Below are 19094 nucleotides of genomic sequence, written 5' to 3'. Positions count from 1 at the left end.
CTGCTCACCACAGTATAAGAAAAGGTGTTGAGACTCTAGAAAGAATGCAGAGAGTAGCATCAAGAACGATTAGGAGCTAGAGGATAAAACATATTTTATTTATTTATTTATTTATTTATTTATTTATTTATTTATTTATTTATTTATTTATTTATTTTTAATTTGTATACCGCCCTTCTCCCTGAGGACTCAGGGTGGTGAACAGCCAAATAAAAACATAAACTACAAACATTAAAATACAATTAAAAAGATATATATAAATTTGGCCCCATGGTTAAAAACAATAACAAACAATTAAAAAACATTTTAAAGAGTGTTAGGCCAGCCCAGCTTGCTGGAAAAATATGAACAACACTAAGAGGAACAGGGTATGACTAGACTAGAGAAAAGAAGTGGGATGACATGATATCATTTTCCCAACATTTGAGGTACTCCTACAAAGACAAGGCGATCAAACTATTTTTCAAAACACCAAAAGGCAAGGCAAGAAACAATGAATGGAAATTAGCAAGGAGGGAAGCAAGCTAGAACTAAGGAGAAATTCCTAACTGTAAGTGCAATCAACTAATGGAATAGCTTCCCTTCAGAAGTTGAGGGTGCTTCATCACTGGAAGCTTTGAAAAAGAAACTGGAGAACCAATTGTTTGAAATGGTATAGGATCTCCTGCTCAATGGGGAGGGGTGTGTGGATGAGAAGACCTCCAAGTTCCTTTCCAACTCTATTATTTTATGTTTTTTGTATTCTTCCTTCTGTCCTGCCCTTTATTCAAAATGTATACTGACTAATGACCATAATAAAGAGCCTGGCATTTTTCAAGAAAATCAATTTTTCCTGGGGGAAAAAATGTTTTCCTGCAAACTGGAATAATTTGGTTTCGTGTGCTGTCTGCATCCCACGGATAGGCATCTCTTGTTTGCATGGCTTGGTTTCTGGCATGGCCAGGGGGTTGGGGACCTCTGCTTTAAGTTATGTTAAAGCGTTTGCAATAGAATGTATGAAACTTTGTACAAGAAATCTTTTGAAGATTTTTAGCGAGCTTAACGTATATTTTAAAAAAGTTCTGCATTGTTACTGCTTGAAAAAAATACATACAATAAATGACTGATACCTACTGGATCCGTTGATATTCTATTTTGTGAAAAATTGCTAGATAATAAATGTGGTAACTTCAAAGAACATTTTCAACAATTTCAAAACTAAGCATATATTTTATTGCAAATCTCCCTTATATTATTTCCATTGGCACTGGCTTATTTTTTAAAAAATAGTTGAACCATTAGCCAATTATTATCTCATGAAAACAAAATAATTATCTCCTATAGGAATCACCATGTTTTTTCCTAACTAGAGCAAAACGCCAAAGGCTGCACAGAAGAAAATGATATTCATAACAGTCAAGGTATCAGAGTGCATATAAAGAAACATTTGAATCACAGGAAATTTGGCCCAAGGGTAATAATGGCTCTGTCAGATTCATTGCTTCAGATTTCTACCCTCTGTTTTCTTTTGCCAGAGTATCTGTTCAAATCCTAATGCTATTCAACACAAATTTGGACTGACATTGATCTTCAAGTAGAAAATGATAGATTTTTCTCATTAGATGCATTCTCAGATATAAACCGTGGATCAATCTTTAGATGAAGGATTGGATTATAGGTTCTTCCCAATCAGTAGGATGGAGGGGAAAATCTTTTCACAATAACAAAAGCATGAAATTGTTTCTTGTGATGCTTTTGGTACCCAAAGTAGTTACTCTGGAATGCCCTGCAAGTGATGCTTTCCTTGTTCCACATGAGTGGTACGAGCCTGGAGACATCATCATTGGTGGGATGGCATCTCACTTCGGTTACCACCTTTATGAAATTACATTTAGAGAAAATCCTTCTAAGAAACCTTATAAAATACCAAAGTAAGATTTTTTTTTCTCTATCTAATCTTGCCCAGATTTGCAAAAACCCTTTATATGACTAAAAGTTCCTCGTGCATAAATGTAGGGTTTTTAATATCATTATGCCTTTTCTTTTTTTTCCAATTTTATCCGGTTATGAAAGAGGAAATAACCCTCCTTACACTATTTTAAAGTCTTTCACAATTTCAGATCAAGAAGTTCTATTTGAACATTTTCTGAGGGAAAGATAATTTTAGAAAGGTTTGACATTCTCTCTCTCCTCACAAAACATACATACAGTAAGTAAATAATACCTAGAGTATTTTGATTTCCCCCCTCCTTTTTCTCACTTCTATTTATATTTCCTCTAATTTGTATTGTCTCTGTCAGTACTGCTGACTGGTTAATTTAACATAATACTAATACTAGTAATAAAAACAACAACAACAACAACATAATCTGTTCATATACCATTTCCTGAAAATCTGTTAGAAAATAAATATAGCCCTTTGGAAAAAGTCAGTACTTTTATTCATTGAAGTCTGTCATCTGCACCTCTGCACCTCTATAACTGTCTGGTTTGGTTCTGCAACCCAACAAGACAGATACAGATTTCAGAGGATAATTAGAACTGCAGAAAAAAACATAGCTACCAACTTGCCTTCCATTGAGGACCTGTATACTGCACAAGTCAAAAAGAGAGCTGTGAAAATATTTACAGACCCCCTCACATCCTGGACATAAACTGTTTCAAGTCTTACCCTCAAAAGGATGCTATAGAGCACTGCACACCAGAACAAGAACAGTGTTTTCTAGAATGCCATCACTGCTAAACAAATAATTCCCTCAACACTTCTCATCATTCCCAACACGCATCTCCTTCCACTTATGGCTGTAAGACTGTAACTTTGTTGCTTGTATCCTTACGATTTATATTGACTGTTTCCTAATATGATTTGATTGCTTATTTGTACCCTATGGCTATCATTAAGTGTTGTTTCTTATGATTCTTGATGAACAAATCTTTTTTTTTTTTATGTACACTGAGAGCGTATGCACCAAGAGAAATTCCTTGTGTATCCAATCACAGTTGGCCAATAAAAAATTCTATTCTATTCTATTCTATTCTATTCTATTCTATTCTATTTATTCTATTCTATTCTATTCTATTCTATTCTATTCTATTCTATTCTATTCTATTCTATTCTATTCTATTCTGTTGCAAGTTATGGAATACTGCATGAAAACAAAAGTGAAATTATCAATAAAGGAGAATATTTTAGTTCAGGTTTGAAATAACATTTAAATTCATTGCAGTATATTCACCAAATTTCATCAACATGTCCTTGCCTTGGCCTTTGCTGTGAAGGAGATCAATGAGGACTCCCAGATCTTACCTAACGTCACTCTTGGGTTCCACATCTATGACAGTTACTTTGATGCAAGGATGACCTATCGCACCACTTTGGACATGCTTTTCAAATCCCAGGAATTTGTCCCAAACTACAAATGTGATAGCCAGAAGAATCTCATGGCTATCATTGGAGGATTGGATTTTGACACATCATTTCACATAGCTGAAATTATAGGATTCTTCAAGATTCCACAAGTAAGTTCTGAAGGGGTTGAGAAGAACATTCTTAATATTGTTGTTATGGAATAATTAATGGGCATCCAAGATTAATCTTAGGTTTGTATTAAGATGTTCTGCATGGCTTAAGCTCTCCTACTTAGCATTCTTTTCTGAAACTACAGTGCCAGTTACAAGATATGAGTATGTGGGGGTCATTCTTCAGCTGACAGAATATTTGAATTACTTCTATTAAAACAATTGATCTCTTATATGTGCTTGAAGTAATTCCAAGAAATTCATTTCTATGTTAATATTCAGAAGAATTCTAAGAAAAAATGTTGGATATACAGGTATAAGAAAACTAGAGTAGAAAAATTAGATTTAATTTAATAATTGAACAGAATCCTATTCCACTTTCTTGCAGCTGACATATGGCTCATTAGCCCAAGAGGAATTTCAGACTAGTAAATTCTCTTCACTTTATTCCATGGTCCCCGAAGAAGACCATCAATACATTGGGATCATCCAACTGCTTCATTATTTCAAGTGGACATGGATTGGGATTTTTGCTGCTGATAACAACAATGGAGAAAATTTCTTACAGAAAATGCAGCCCTTATTTTCCCAGAATGGAATATGTTTATCATTTATTCAAAAGCTTACATTACTGCTCCACTTGGAAGATTCTGAAGAAACTTTTCAAATAGCTGAAATTATTGCCATCAATATGATGAATAACAAATCCAATGCATTTCTTGTCTATGGAGAATCCTGGACAATTATGTGCCTAAGATTTGTCACATTTATGATAGATCCTGAAAGCAAGGAGATTGAATTATTTAGAAAGGTGTGGATTATGACTGCGCAGATTGATTTCATATTATCGGGATTTCAAATCACGTGGGATCTCCAGATGTTCCATGGGGCTATTTCCTTCAATGCTCATTCAGTATCAGTTGTGGGTTTCAAGGAATTTCTTCAAACCGTTAATCCTCTTTCAGTCTTCAGAAATGGGTTTCTGCATGAATTTTGGGAACAAGCATTTGATTGTTCATTTCCAAAATCAGAGTTACAACATACGCGCAGTAAGAAATGCACTGGGCAGAAGCTGGAGGATCTTCCTGGGCCTGTGTTTGAAATGGAAATGACTGGCCAAAGCTACGGTATCTACAATGCTGTTTATGCTGTGGCTCATGCTTTGCAAGCATTACTCATGCTGAGTTATAATAAGAAAAAAAATGTAATGAGGAAAAAACCTGAAAATCCAGATATCCAGGCTTGGCAGGTATTGTCTCTGCATTGGACAGTTTTATTGCAATGAGCAGTTAGAATTGTGTTTTGAATGCATTGTGGAATTTTTTAAAAAATATTTTCTATGTGTGGAATCAAGCTAAGAATGAGAAAGAACCTCAAAATTGTGAGAAAAATTAATTTGTTGCACAGCTTGCATTCAGAACTTGTGATTGTTCCATCATTGGAAATTTTTATGATGAGATTGGACAACCATTTGTCTGAAACGGTACAGAGTCTCCTCTTTAAGCAGGGAGTTGCACTATTAGACATCCAAAGTCCCTTCTAAATCTGTTATTCTGTTCTGCATAGAATAGATACAGAAAATCTGATTTTGGTTATAACTGTACATATTTAGTTTTTATTCTAGGAATTGAAAAAATGAGTGAATGATACTTCAATCTCATGGTCTCCTCTCTACCATCATGCTTTCAACTCTTTCTGTTTTTATTCTTTTTCAAGTAGCTCCATTCATTTCTTCATGGCATTTCTTTCAACAATTCAGCCGGGGAGAAAGTGGCCCTGAATGAGGAAGGGGAAGCAACTGGTGGATTCGATATCATCAACTTGATCACTTTTCCAAACAGATCCTTTCAGAGAATTAGAGTTGGAAAGATGGATCCCAGTGCTCCAAAAGGGAAGGAATTATTTATTGTTGAAGATGGGATTGCCTGGCACCCAGCTTTTAATCAGGTATGGAGGCATTTAACAAATCATCCTTTTTTGTTGCTTCTTATTCTTTTATTTTATTCAACTCATGGTTGAAATACAAAACTCAAAAAAAAAAAAAATCCAAAATAAAAGGAGAAACAAGAAAGAAAATGTAATCAAGACATTAAAAAAGAAAGTGCATCAAAAGCTATGAGACGTGGTGGCGCAGTGGTTAGAATGCAGTACTGCAGGCTAATTCTGCGGACTGCTGACTGCAGTCTGGCAGTTCAGCAATTTGATTGTCACCAGCTGAAGGTTGACTCAGCCTTCCACCCTTCCAAAGTCAGTAAAATGACAAACCCAGATTTTTGGGGGAATATGCTGACTCTGTAAACTGCTTAGAGAGAGGGCTATAAAGTGGTACATATGTCTATGTGCTATTGCTATTGCTATTGCTATTGCTAAAAATATATAATCTCTCCTTACTAAATACTGATTAATACATTACTGCATCATTGATTCCCATCCCTTGAAAAACAGCCCCCCCAATTGTTTAATTATTTTTAAAAAAGTTTGAAGATAGCGTATACACAAGAAAGTTGGAAAGTTTTTTTAAAAAACATGTAAAATTGCTTAATGCACTGTAAGCTGCCCTGAGTCTCCGGAGAAGGGCGGCATATAAGTCAAATTAAAAAAAAAAATAGAAATCCATAAAGTAAAACAAAATCAACCAGCCAATTCGTTGTTTCAGTCTTTCAAAAGGTTCACTATTTATCTTGCATTAAAAACATCACTCCCAAAGTCTCTCTTTTTATTTATCGTCTGTTTTTATCAGTATAGCTAACACTGTCAAGGTCAGCCTTATTTTTTTCTTCAATTTAAAGTCTTTTCTCTTTTGCCACCAGATGGCACTGCAGTATTAGTTTCAATTAGCAAAAATAGAAAAAAATTAGTTTTCAAAATACTCTGTTCAGTTCCAATTCATTTAAATTCATTTGTCCATAGCAAAAAAAAAAAAAAAAAAAAAAACCTCAATCAGTTTCTCTATCTTCTCTTGTTTTCAAATCAAATCCTTACTTTCAGTTCATTCTGTAATTCATTCTTTTCTTTAGATTTACTTGCTTACCTGCTCTCCCTCCCCTCTTTGCTCCATTTCACTTTTTCATTTTCTATTTATTCCAAGCAGGTATGAAAAGAAACTTTAGTATAAAGAGCCAATTTCTCACCCAGATGATGCACTTTGTCTTTAACTCCTCGCTCCAGTTACGGCTGCCCCAGCTTCTTAGCAGCACAGTATGGCCTCTTTCTCAGTTACTCGGTGTAAGAGGCTGTACCTGACTAACCAGGAACTTTGCAGAATCCCTGTGTTAGTCCGTCTATGCCTCTCTTGTTCACCGACCCTACAAGACGGCTTAAATCAATGAAGACCCCCCGAACAGCTGAGATATCAAGGGTTCCTCCAGGAGTGGAGGAACTCATTGTCTCTCTGTGAGGCTGGCCACACCCCCTTCTACCAAATTTTTTTAATTGATACATCAATTTGCAAGTTATTGACATTTCTTCTATATATTATATTGGTGACAAAATAATTAACAGGAGGAATAATAATACTAAAACAAAACAAAAGTCTGTGTTAACAAACTGTTGTTGTATCCAATCATAGAAAATTTGTCACAGCATCATATCTTTCCCAAATCATCCCAAAAGTTAAAAATAGTTTCTCCTGCATCAAATAGCCACATTTGATGGGAGACTCCTTCCCAAGATGGCTGCTTCATGGTAAGAGCTTTTCTTTTCTCTTACCAATGATCTGCTGATTTTACTGCCAAATCTGGTTTTCTGGCAATGTTGTCCCCTGGATTTGAATGGGAGCACTTAAGAATGACCCAAGATGACTTTTGGACAACCATGGACCCAGTTATGGGGGGGATTCTCCCTCTGGAAGTGATTGAAAAGTCACTGGGCATATCCATCTCCCTGTCAATAGCTTCATTTTTTAAATCATGCATGGGATTTTAACTTTCAATTTTTGAATTTATTGTTTGTGTGTGTGTGTGTGTGTGTGTCTCTGTGTGTGTTTGCTTTAAAATTTGATCAGCAGTTGAATGCTGATTTTTTTCAACCCTTGTTGAAAACCCGTTATGCAAAATATGCTGGCGCATTTAATTTCAGATAAAGATATACAAAAAGTTCCAGACTGAAAATATATTCTCACAGCTGGAGAATTAACTGAGTTGATTTGATCTGTTCCTCTGAACTTTAAGCCTTCCTATCCCTACAATATTATGACTCTGATTGAATGGGGAAGTGACAAATGCTTTCTTCCTATGAAGATTGAGGGAGATGGATGGATTTATTACACCTAACCAGAAACCACTTCTATTTGGACTTTGATGGGGAGATAGACTTATTATGACTGAATCTATTATATTTAATTAGACAACAATTGATAACAGATGACATTAATCAACCATATTTTAATCCATTATGAACTCATATTGTACATACTGTCGTCTCTGTAGAAATCCAATTTCTGTCTTTAATATAAAGCCAGCATTCATCAAAATGACATTACCATGTAAAGGCTATGTTTGCATTTTGGGGTTGCATTTACACTAGAAATCACAAGACTAGCAATTTTTCCATCCACATTGTCACCATTTTCAATTATTTATTCATATAAAGTACCTTTTGTACACCATTGTAATTTCTACATCTTTTTCATCTACACTATAACTTCCTAGTTGATTCAGTGTTCATTTGGAAAGTCAAGAATAATTCCCGTCCATTAAGGAGAAGTTAAGGTTTTTAAACTGTTCAAAAAATCCTTCTTTTCAAACCATTTTGATGTTTGTCACCAGGTTCTTCCACTTTCTAGATGTAGTGATCCCTGTTTCCCTGGATCCTGGAAGAAGGGAATTGAGGGAAATCAGTTCTGCTGCTATGACTGTGCCGCATGCCCAGAAGGGAAGATTTCAAATAAAAAGGGTAGGATTGGAATTCTACTATTTTTCATTAGACTTAAACACATAATAATAAACTACTTGATGCATGAAATTATTAAGGGGATTTTCTATAATATGGAATGTGTAGATAATAAAACTCCTTTACTTTTCCTTCAGATATGGATGACTGTTTTCCATGTTCAGAAGATCATTATCCAAATAAAGAAAAGAAAGGATGTATCCTGAAACCAGTGGTGTTTCTAACATTTGAAGAACCATTAGGAATTGGTTTAGCCTCAGCAGCTTTTTGCTTCTTCCTCTTGACATCTTCGGTCCTTGGAACTTTTATTAAACATAGGGATACTCCCATTGTCAAAGCCAATAACCGGTCACTCACCTACACTCTCCTTCTCTCTCTTCTGCTCTGTTTTCTCTCCTCTTTCTTCTTCCTCAGCCGGCCTGGCAAAGTAATCTGCCTTCTTCGACAACCAATGTTTGGCATCACCTTCTCAGTGGCCATTTCTAGTGTCCTGGCCAAAACCATCACTGTGGTTGTGGCTTTCATGGCCACGAAACCAGGATCTCAGATGAGAAAATGGGTGGGGAAAAGATTGGCCTTTTCTATTGTCTTTTCCTGTTCTCTATTACAAGTATGTATTTGTATTCTTTGGTTGTTCACATATCTCCCATTCCCTGAGTTGGACATGCATTCAGAGCTCCAAGATATGATTTTACAGTGTAATGAGGGATCAGCTTTGTTCTTCTACTGTGTCTTGGGCTACATGGGTGTCTTGGCCATTGCCAGCTTTATTGTGGCTTTTCTTGCCCGTAAATTACCTGACAGTTTTAACGAAGCCAAGTTCATCACCTTCAGCATGTTGGCCTTTTGCAGTGTGTGGATCTCCTTCTTTCCCGCCTATCTAAGCACAAAAGGAAAAGCCATGGTAGCTGTGGAGGTCTTCTCCATCTTGGCCTCCAGTGCTGCATTACTGGGATGCATATTCCTGCCCAAATGCTACATCATTGTTTTCCGGCCTGACCTCAACCACAGGGAAAATCTCACAAAGAGAAATTAGTATATCATATGATCCTTCTTTCTAGGTAAAATTGCTGAAAAAAAGAATAAAAAAACTGTTTACAGTCTACAGGAAGTATACATAAAACCTATTGGAACATAGTTTTGTTTTGTTTTTCTGTCAAGGAAGGATTTATGTAGGGTATTTAAGATTTATTCATATTTAAGCTCATTCGAAAGTAAGTGCTCATGTTGCTTCATTTCCATCATTGTCCAGGATTCTTTAATCTAATCCATTCTCTCTTTCAACACTCCCTTTGAACTTGACTTAGATCTAGTTTTCTTATCCTTGCTATTAGGATATTTCAGATATTGAATCAAATGATGTCTAATTTTTGCAGCAACATTTTCATGGGTTTTATACTTTCGATTCCTAAAGCACCGTACAAATATAGTAAAAAGCTGACTACCATTTTATGAATATATATTTAATACAGGGTTAATGGATATTAGGTAGCATTTGTTGAGGTTATTTGAAATGTGATATACATTGAGTTTGTGAATCCTGAATATTTAACTGTATTGAAAGAAATTGGCTTTCATACTGCATCATAACCATTTACTCTCAACCCATAAATCTGTTTCCACTGTAAACTGCTATCAAGATTAGTAATATGGGAAATTCATTGAAATGGAATTTTCCCAGGCAAAAAACAACAACACCATACAATCCTAGAAAGCATTAATAGAGGGATAGAATCAAGATCACATGAAGTTCTAGTATCACTTTACAAAGCCTTAGTAAAACCACACTTGGAAAACTGTATTCAGTTCTGGTCACCATAGAATAAAAAAGATGCTGAGACTCTAGAAAGAGTGCAGAGAGCAGCAACAAAAATGATTAGGAGCTGGAGGCTAAAACATATGAACAACACTTAGAGGAACTGGGTATGACTAGTCTAGAGAAAAGAAGAAGTGTGGTGACATCAGGGGTGAAATTCAAAATTTTCCCTTACCGGTTCTGTGGGCATGGCTTGGTGGGCATGGCAGGGGAAGGATGTTGCATTCTCCATTCCCTCCCCACTCTGGGGCCAGCCAGAGGTGGTATTTGCTGGTTCTCTGAACGAATCAAAATGTCCACTACCAGTTCTCTAGAATCTGCTGAATTTTACCCCCGGGGGACATGATAACAATGTTCCAATATTTGAGGGACTTCTAAAAGACAAGCAGATCAAACTATTTTTAAAAACACCAAAAGGAAAGACAAGAAACAATGAATGGAAATTAAGCAACCTAGAACTAAGGCAAAATTTCCAATGGTGAGAGCAATCAACTAATGGAATAGCTTGCCTTCAGAAGTTGGGGGTGGTTCATCAGGGCGACGCTTGGAATACTGCATTCAGTTTTGGTTGCCATGATGTAAAAAAGATGTTGAGTCTCTAGAAACAGTGCAGAGAAAAGCAACAAAGATGATTAGGGGACTGGAGGCTAGAACATGTGAAGAACGGTTGCAGGAACTGGGTATGTCTAGTTTAATGAAAAGAAGGACTAGAGGAGACATTATACCAGTGTTCCAGTAGTATAGTTTATTGAATAGCCCGAAGGCTTTTTCAAACAAAACAGAAAAGAAAAAGGGAAAAAGATTACGTTACAAAAGATTAAGTTACAAAAATAGCAATCTAAAAATATATGATAGATGACATTAAAATTTTACCATATCAAATTTCAATAGCTAAGTTGCCAAGACTAGAAGACTAGATAACCCAAATAGGATAGCTCCTCTCTAACTGAGCTCATCTTTCTTACAATCGATAAAATTTTCCTTGATATAACTGGCTCGTATTGCCGTCAACCTTTTAAGGTATCGAGTGTTCCAATATCTGAGGGGCTGCCACAAAGAAGAGGGAGTCAAGCTATTCTCCAAAGCACCTGAGGGCAGGACAAGAAGCAATGGGTGGAGACTAATCAAGGAGAGAAGCAACTTAGAACTAAGGAGGAATTTCCTGACAGTTAGAACAATTAATCAGTAAAACAACCTGCCTCCAGAAGTTGTGAATGCTCCAATACTGGAAATTTTTAAGAAGATGTTGGATAACTATTTTTGTCTGAAGTTGTGTAGGGTTTCCTGCCTAAGCAGGGGGTTGGACTAGAAGACCTCCAAGGTCCCTTCCAACTCTGTTATTTTATGTTCTTTGTATTTTCCCTTCTGTTTCGCCCTTAATTCAAAATGTATACGGACTAATGACCATAATAAAGAGTGACTTGATTTGGCTTGCAATTAGAAGTCTGGCATTTTTCAAGAGAATCAAATGTAATAGAGCAGGGGTGTCACACTTGATTTCATTGGGGGCCACATCAGGGTTGTGTTTGATCTCGGGGAGGAGGGGGCAAATCTTAGAACAAATGTGCATCCCTCTTTGATAGAAGGAGATATCAGAAAGATGAAACTATCTGAGGGTGGGAAAGGTTTTTCCAGAAACTGGAGAAATGTGGTTTCACTTGCTGCCTGCATCCTGTGGATAGGACATCTCTTGTTTGCATGGCTTATTTTCCGGCATGGCCAGGGGTTGTGGACCTCTGCTTTAAGTTATGTTAAAGTGTTTGCAATAGAAAGTATGAAACTTCAGTACAGGAAATCTTTTGAAGATTTTTTAGTGAGCTTAAGGTAATTTTTTTTAAAAAAAGTTCTGCATTGTTACTCTGTGAAATTTATTTATTTATTTATTTATTTATTTATTTATTTATTTATTTATTTATTTATTTATTTATTTATATTTTTATTTGTTCAACATGTATGCCACCTTTCTCCGAAGACTCCAAAATTTACATACAATAAATGACTGATACCTACTGGATCTGTTCATATTTTATTTTGTGAAAAAGTGGTAGAAAATAAATGTGGTACTTTGAAAAAAGCATTATTTTTAACCATTAAATTTATATTCGACTGAAAATCTTCCATAGGCTATTTTCATCGTCATTGCTCATATATATATATATATATATATATTAGAAAAGCTGAATTATCAGCTACTTATTATCTCATCAAAACAAAATAATTATATCCCAGAGGAATAGGCCAAAACATTAAAGGCTGTACAGAAGGCTATTGAAATTCAACGACAAACCACAGGGAATTTGGTACAAGGGGTAATAAGATCTCTGTCAGATTCGTTGCTTCAAGTTTCTATCTTCTGTTCTTTTCTGCCAGAATATCTGTTCAAATCCTGGTGGCATCCAAGATACAAATTTGCGCTCAGATCGATCTTCAAATAGAAAATAATAGATTTTCTCACTAGGTGCATCATCAAATCTAAACCTTGGATCAATCTCTAGATGAAGTCTTGGATTATATGTACTTTCTGATTGGCAGGATGGGAGGGAAAACATTTTCGCAATAACAAAAGTATGAAGATGTTTCTTGTGATGTTTTTGGTACACAAAGTAGTTACTCTGAAATGCCTTGCAAGTGATGCTTTCCTTATTCCACATGAGTGGTACCAGCCTGGAGACTTCATCATTGGTGGGATGGCGTCTCACTTTGGTTACCACTTTTTGGAAATTAAATTTAGTGAAAATCCTTCTAAGAAACCTTATGACATACCAGCGTAAGAATTTTTTTCTCTATCTCACTTTGCTCAGATTTTCAAAAATACTTTATATGAATAAAAGCTACTTGCGCATAAATGTAGAGTTTTTAATGTATCTATGCCTTATTTTTCTTTCAATTGTATCTGGTTATGAAAGAAGAAATAATCTTCTTTGCATTATTTTTAAAGTCTTTGACATGAAATGTACCAAACTTCAGACCAAGAAGCCTCTATTTGAAGATTTACTGGGATAAAGATAATTTTTAGAAAGATTTGGCATTATTTCTCCTCACAAAACATAAATACAGTAAATGAGTGTTACCTCCTGAATCTATTCATAAACCATTTTTTGAAAATGTCATAGAAAATATAATACTATGAAAAATGTCACTACTTGTTGCAGTGCATATTTCTTGGAAATATGAAATGCTTTGTAAAATAAATTTGAGTTATGTAGAAATTACCAATAAAGGAGAAAATTTTTAGTTCCGGATGAAAATAAGGGGTCCTCTGACATTAATTGTTTTCTTCCAGATAATATCATCAGTGTTGGGTTGTGATGATGTTACCTATTTTGGGTAGTGAAACATCTGGAGGAAAGCAACCAAGCTCAGAGAACACCAAGGACCCCTCTGTAGAAATGTTAGAAAGGCTATTTCCTTTCTATTACCATCACAGAAAGAAAACTTTGATATTTATACAGAAATGTTGTCACCTTATGAGAATTGTCAATTTACACTTTCAACTATTGAAATTCTTTGCAGTCTAATCACCAAATTTCATCAACACGTCCTTGCCTTGGCTTTTGCTGTGAAGGAGATCAATGAGGACTCCCAGATCTTACCTAACATCACTCTTGGGTTCCACATCTATGATAGTTACCTCCATGCAAGGATGACCTATCGCACCACTCTGAACCTCCTTTTCAAATCCCAGGAATTCATCCCAAACTATAAGTGTGATAGACAGAAGAATCTCAGGGCTATCATTGGGGGACTGGATTTTGTCACATCATCTCATATTGCTGAAATTACAGGATCCTTCAAAATTCCACAAGTAAGTTGTGAAAGGGCTAAAGAGAACAATTCTGTATTCTGTTCTTGATGTTGTTATGGATTAATCAAGGAGCAATAAACATTAGCGTTAGCTTTGTATTAAGATGTTCTGCCCAGTTTAGGGACTATTAGTTAGCATAATTTTGAAACTACAAGAAGTGAGTATCTAGAGAGATTCCATACCTGAGGAAAGATTTGAACATAGTGTTCTTTGCTTCTATCAAGATAATTGATCAATCACATGTGTTTGAAATAATTCCAATAAATTCATTTCCATATTAATACCTAGAAGAATTTCAGGAAAACATTTCCTTCCTTGCATATATTTTGTATGAAAATAGATCTGGGCAATTGCATTTGATCTAACAACTCAAGACAATACTACTTCACTTTCTTGCAGCTGACATATGGCTCATTACCCCAAGAGGAGTTTGAGACCAGTAAGCTCTCTACACTTTATTTCATGGTCCCCAAAGAGGACCATCAGTACACTGGTATTATCCAACTGCTTCATCATTTCAGGTGGACATGGATTGGGATATTTGCTGTTGACAACAACGATGGAGAAAATTTCTTACAGAAAATGCAGCCATTACTTTCAGAGAATAGAATCTGCTCATCATTCATAGAAAGACTTGCACAGCTAATCCACTTGGAAGTCTACCAAGAAGTAATTCAAAGAATCTTAATTATTTCCATGAGTTGGGTAAATAGCCGAGCCAATGCATTTCTTGTCTATGGAGAATCATTGACAATTATGTGGCTGAGAGTTGTCACATTTATAATAGATCCTGAAAGCAAGGAAATTGCATTATTTAGAAGGGTATGGATCATGACTGCACAGATTGATTTCATATTATCAGGATTCCAAATCAGTTGGGATCTCCACATGTTCCACGGAGCTATTTCCTTCACTGTTCATTCAAGAACAGTTGCAGGTTTCAAGGAGTTTCTTCAGACTGTAAATCCTCTTTCAGTCTACAGAGATGGGTTTCTACAGGAAGTCTGGGAACAATCATTTGATTGTTCATTTCCAAAACCAGAATTACAAGAAATGCATAGTAGGCAATGCACTGGGGAGATGAAGCTTGAGAATCTTCCTGGACCTGCCTTTGAAATGGAGATGACAGGCCAAAGCTATAGCATCTACAATGCTGTTTATGCTGTGGCTCATGCTTTACAAGCTCTATACACATTGCATTTCAATAGAAGAAAACCTGTGATCTGTAAAAATCCTGACCTTTCACATCTCCAAGCTTGGCAGGTATTCCCTTTGCCTTGGACACTTCTTTTATTTCAGTAAGCAGTTTGATGTAAAATTATGTTTTGATCCCATTGTCTTAATATTTTCTGAATGTGAAATCAAGGATGAGAAAGCAACCTAGAAATAAGGAGGAATTTCCCAATGGTGAGAACAATGAACAATTAACTCGTGGAACAGTTTGCCTTCAGAAGTTTTGGATGCTCCAACATTGGAGATTTTTATGAAAAGAAGGACAGCCAGTTATCTAAAATATCATAGGATCCGTTCCAGTCGGGCTTCAGGCCCGGGTACAGCACGAAACGGCATTGGTCGCGTTGATTGATGATCTCTGGAAGGCTCGGGACAGGGGTTGCTCCTCTGTCCTGATCCTGTTAGATCTCTCAGCGGCTTTTGATACCATTGACCATGGTATCATGTTGCACCGGTTGGAAGAGTTGGGGGTGGGAGGCACCGTACTATGGTGGTTCTCCTCCTTTCTCTCCGACCGGTTGCAGTCTGTGTTGACAGGGGGGCAGAGGTTAACCCTGAAGCCCCTCATATGTGGGGTGCCGCGAGGATCGGTCCTCTCGCCCCTTTTATTCAACATTTATGTAAAGCCGCTGGGCGAGATCATCCGTGGTTTCGGGGTGAAGTACCATCAGTACGCTGATGACACCCAGCTGTACATCTCCACCCCGGACCACCCCAACAATGCCCTTGAAGTGATATTCCGGATCTGGATGGGGAGAAACAGGCTCAGGCTCAACCCATCCAAGACCGAGTGGCTGTGGTTTCCGACGTCCCGATATAGTCAGCTGGTGCCATCGCTGACTATTGGGGGAGAATCATTGGCCCCCATGGAAAGGGCTCACAACTTGGGCGTCCTCCTGGATTCACGGCTGTCTTTAGAAGAGCACCTGACAGCCGTGACCGGGAGGATTTTTCATCAGGTTCGCCTGATCCTCCCGATGCGTCCCTTTCTAGATTGGGACTCCCTACATACAGTCACTCATGCCCTCGTCACCTCTTGTCTGGACTATTGTAACACTCTCTACATGGGGCTCCCCTTGATGTGCACTCGGAGGCTCCAACTGGCGCAGAGTGTGGCCGCGCGAGTGGTTATGGGAGCGACATGGAGTTCCCATGTAACACCTCTCCTGCGCAAGCTGCACTAGCTCCCGGTGGTCTTCCGGGTGCGCTTCAAGGTTTTGGTTATCACTTTCAAAGCGCTCAATGGCTTAGGACCTGGTTATCTACAGGACCGCCTGCTACCACCAATAGCCTCCCACCAACCAGTATGCTTCCATAGAGAGGGGCTCCTCCGGGTGCTGTCGGCCAAACAATGTCGACTGGCAGCACCTAGGGGAAAAGCCTTCTCTGTGGGGGCACCTACGATCTGAAACAAGCTCCCCCCCCCTGGAGATACGGAGGATCCCGGATCTGCGCACCTTCTGTCATGCACTCAAGACTTTCTTTTTTTATCAAGCAGACCTGGCCTAAATCTTTTCCCCTTTAAAATGTAAATTTTAATTTGTTTTTAAATTATTGGGTATTTTAAATTTGTCTCAGCCAAATTATTTAATTTGTTTTTAATCTATTTTAAATTTTTGTATTTATGTGTTTAATTCTGTGGCTGTTCACCGCCCTGAGTCCTTCGGGAGTAGGGCGGTATAGAAATCCAATAAAATAAATAAATAAATAAATAAATAAATAAATAAATAGGGTCTCCTCCTTGATTAAGGTGTTGAATTAGAAGACCTCCAGATCCCTTCTGACTCTGATATACTGTTGTGTCTGAAATAGATATAGAAAAAATAGTTTCTGTTATTCTGATCATCGAGAAAATATTGTATAAATTATGGTTTATATGTCAGTAGAGGTTATTTAGTACATCACCATACGTTGCATAGTAAGAGATAGTTAAAATGATAAGTTAAGTTACTTTTCATTGTCTCCTCCAAAAATAATCAATTCTCCAAGAATTTTCTATGTGGCTCATGAACTTTTCATGGGTAACAAACTGAACTTTCTATCTCTATCAGAGTTTTAGAGGAATGAAATAAAAGTGGCATCCATAGTATGAAACATGATTGCAATAATCGCTATCTTGCATCTCTCTATGGAGGAATGCTTGGGTCTCAGATTGTGAAATTTGGCTAAAGAACATTAGTCAGATCTCAGACTGCCAAACAAGTGAATCTAAATCATAATTTAAGGAAGTTACATAATTCCAAAATCCTTTTAAAATTCTGCTTCAGTTCATTCTTTCCTTACCTTATATGAATATCGCTATAATTAATTTAGTGTCAACATGTACATTATCATGAAATATTGATTTTCAAATTTCTAAGTGCTCATACTTAATAATAGTTATAGGAATGGGAAGAATGAGTGAATGAAACTTGAATATTATTTCCTCTTATCTATTATGTTGCTTTCAATTCCCTCTCTCTTTTATTCCCTTTCAAGTAGCTCCATTCATTTCTTCAAGGCATTTCTTTTAACAATTCAGCTGGGGAGAGAGTGTTCCTGAATGAGAAAGGGGAAGCAACTGGTGGATTCGACATCACCAACTTGATCACTTTTCCAAACAGATCCTTTCAGAGAATTAGAGTTGGAAAGCTGGATCTACAGGCTCCAAAGGGAAAGGAATTATTCATTGATGAAGATGTAATTGAATGGCACCCAGCTTTTAACCAGGTATTGAATTAGTGAATCCACCATGCCTTAATCTACTCTGATCCCATACTGAACATAATCATAGAAATCTAATTTCTATTTTTAAGATAAACAATACCATATTCTTTCAAATGTTGTTGATGATCAAGCATTCCTCAAATAGACAAATATGATATTACAATGTGAAAGCTATGGTTGCATATTTAGTGGGCATTTCCATTTGAAATCACAAGAGTGGCCATGTTTCCTTAAGATTCCCACCCTGTGCAATTATTTACTCACCCTGCCCATCAAACATGATCTTTTGTAAAACATTGTAATTTCTACATCTTTTAACTTCTTTATGAATTTGTTAAATTCCCTAAGCATTTCAGAAGGTGATAATCATGTCTTTGCATTAAGGAGAAAATTCAGAAACTGTTTTAAAAATCCTTCTTTTCAAAACATTTTCATGTTTATTATCAGGTTCTTCCAATTTCTCAATGCAATGACCCTTGTTTCGCTGGATCCTGGAAGAAGGGGATTGAGGGGGATCAATTCTGCTGCTATGACTGTGCTCCATGTCCAGAAGGGAAGATTTCAAATCAAAATGGTAGGACTGCAATTCTACCACATTTCATTAGACTTAACCAAACTTTAACATACAACTTTAGGGTGCATAACATTAATAATTGAAATGCTTAGATGACAAATTTCTTGACTTTCCTCCCAGATATGGATGACTGTTTTCAATGTTCAGAAGATCATTATCCAAATAAGGAAAAGAAAGGATGTATCCTGAAACCGGTGGTGTTTCTAACCTTTGAAGAAACCTTAGGAATTGGTTTAGCCTCAGAAGCTCTTTGTTTCTTCTTCTTGACATCTTGGGTACTTGGAACTTTTATTAAGCACAGGGATACTCCCATTGTCAAAGCCAACAACCGGTCCCTCACCTACACTCTGCTTGTCTCTCTTCAGCTCTGTTTTCTCTCCTCTTTGCTCTTCCTCAGCCAACCTAACAAGGTGACCTGCCTTCTCCGACAACCAACTTTTGGCATCACTTTCTCAGTGGCCATTTCTAGTGTTCTGGCTAAAACTGTCACCGTGGTTGTGGCTTTCATGGCCACTAAACCTGGTTCTCAGATGAGGAAGTGGGTGGGGAAAAGATTGGCTTTTTCTATTGTA

At 36.9% G+C, this 19094-nt stretch overlaps 1 protein-coding gene across 1 annotated transcript; it reads left to right on the top strand.

Moving 5' to 3' along the window:
- The first annotated feature begins 4069 nt into the window (after positions 1 to 4069).
- On the top strand, positions 4070 to 9424 carry LOC139324673 (vomeronasal type-2 receptor 26-like). Its single transcript, XM_070954404.1, has 4 exons — positions 4070 to 4747; positions 5218 to 5445; positions 8265 to 8391; positions 8526 to 9424. The coding sequence occupies exons 1-4, from the start codon at positions 4070 to 4072 to the stop codon at positions 9422 to 9424; spliced, it is 1932 nt and encodes a 643-aa protein (XP_070810505.1).
- The last annotated feature ends 9670 nt before the right edge of the window (positions 9425 to 19094 follow it).

Source organism: Pituophis catenifer, unplaced genomic scaffold (assembly GCF_029215685.1).
Source record: "Pituophis catenifer annectens isolate HBS135680 unplaced genomic scaffold, rPitCat1.0.hap2 SCAF_15, whole genome shotgun sequence".
NCBI lineage: Eukaryota > Metazoa > Chordata > Lepidosauria > Squamata > Colubridae > Pituophis > Pituophis catenifer.
Note: the sequence above shows the minus strand (reverse complement) of the source record. Positions and strands in the feature narration are given on the sequence as shown.

Excerpts from the sequence above, each read along its gene's own strand:
- LOC139324673 (XM_070954404.1), top strand. The coding sequence starts at position 4,070 with ATGCAGCCCTTATTTTCCCAGAATGGAATATGTTTATCATTTATTCAA. Across the intron at positions 4,748-5,217 it reads CAGATATCCAGGCTTGGCAG|CTCCATTCATTTCTTCATGG; the intron begins GTATTGTCTCTG and ends TTTTTCAAGTAG. Across the intron at positions 8,392-8,525 it reads GAAGATTTCAAATAAAAAGG|ATATGGATGACTGTTTTCCA; the intron begins GTAGGATTGGAA and ends CTTTTCCTTCAG.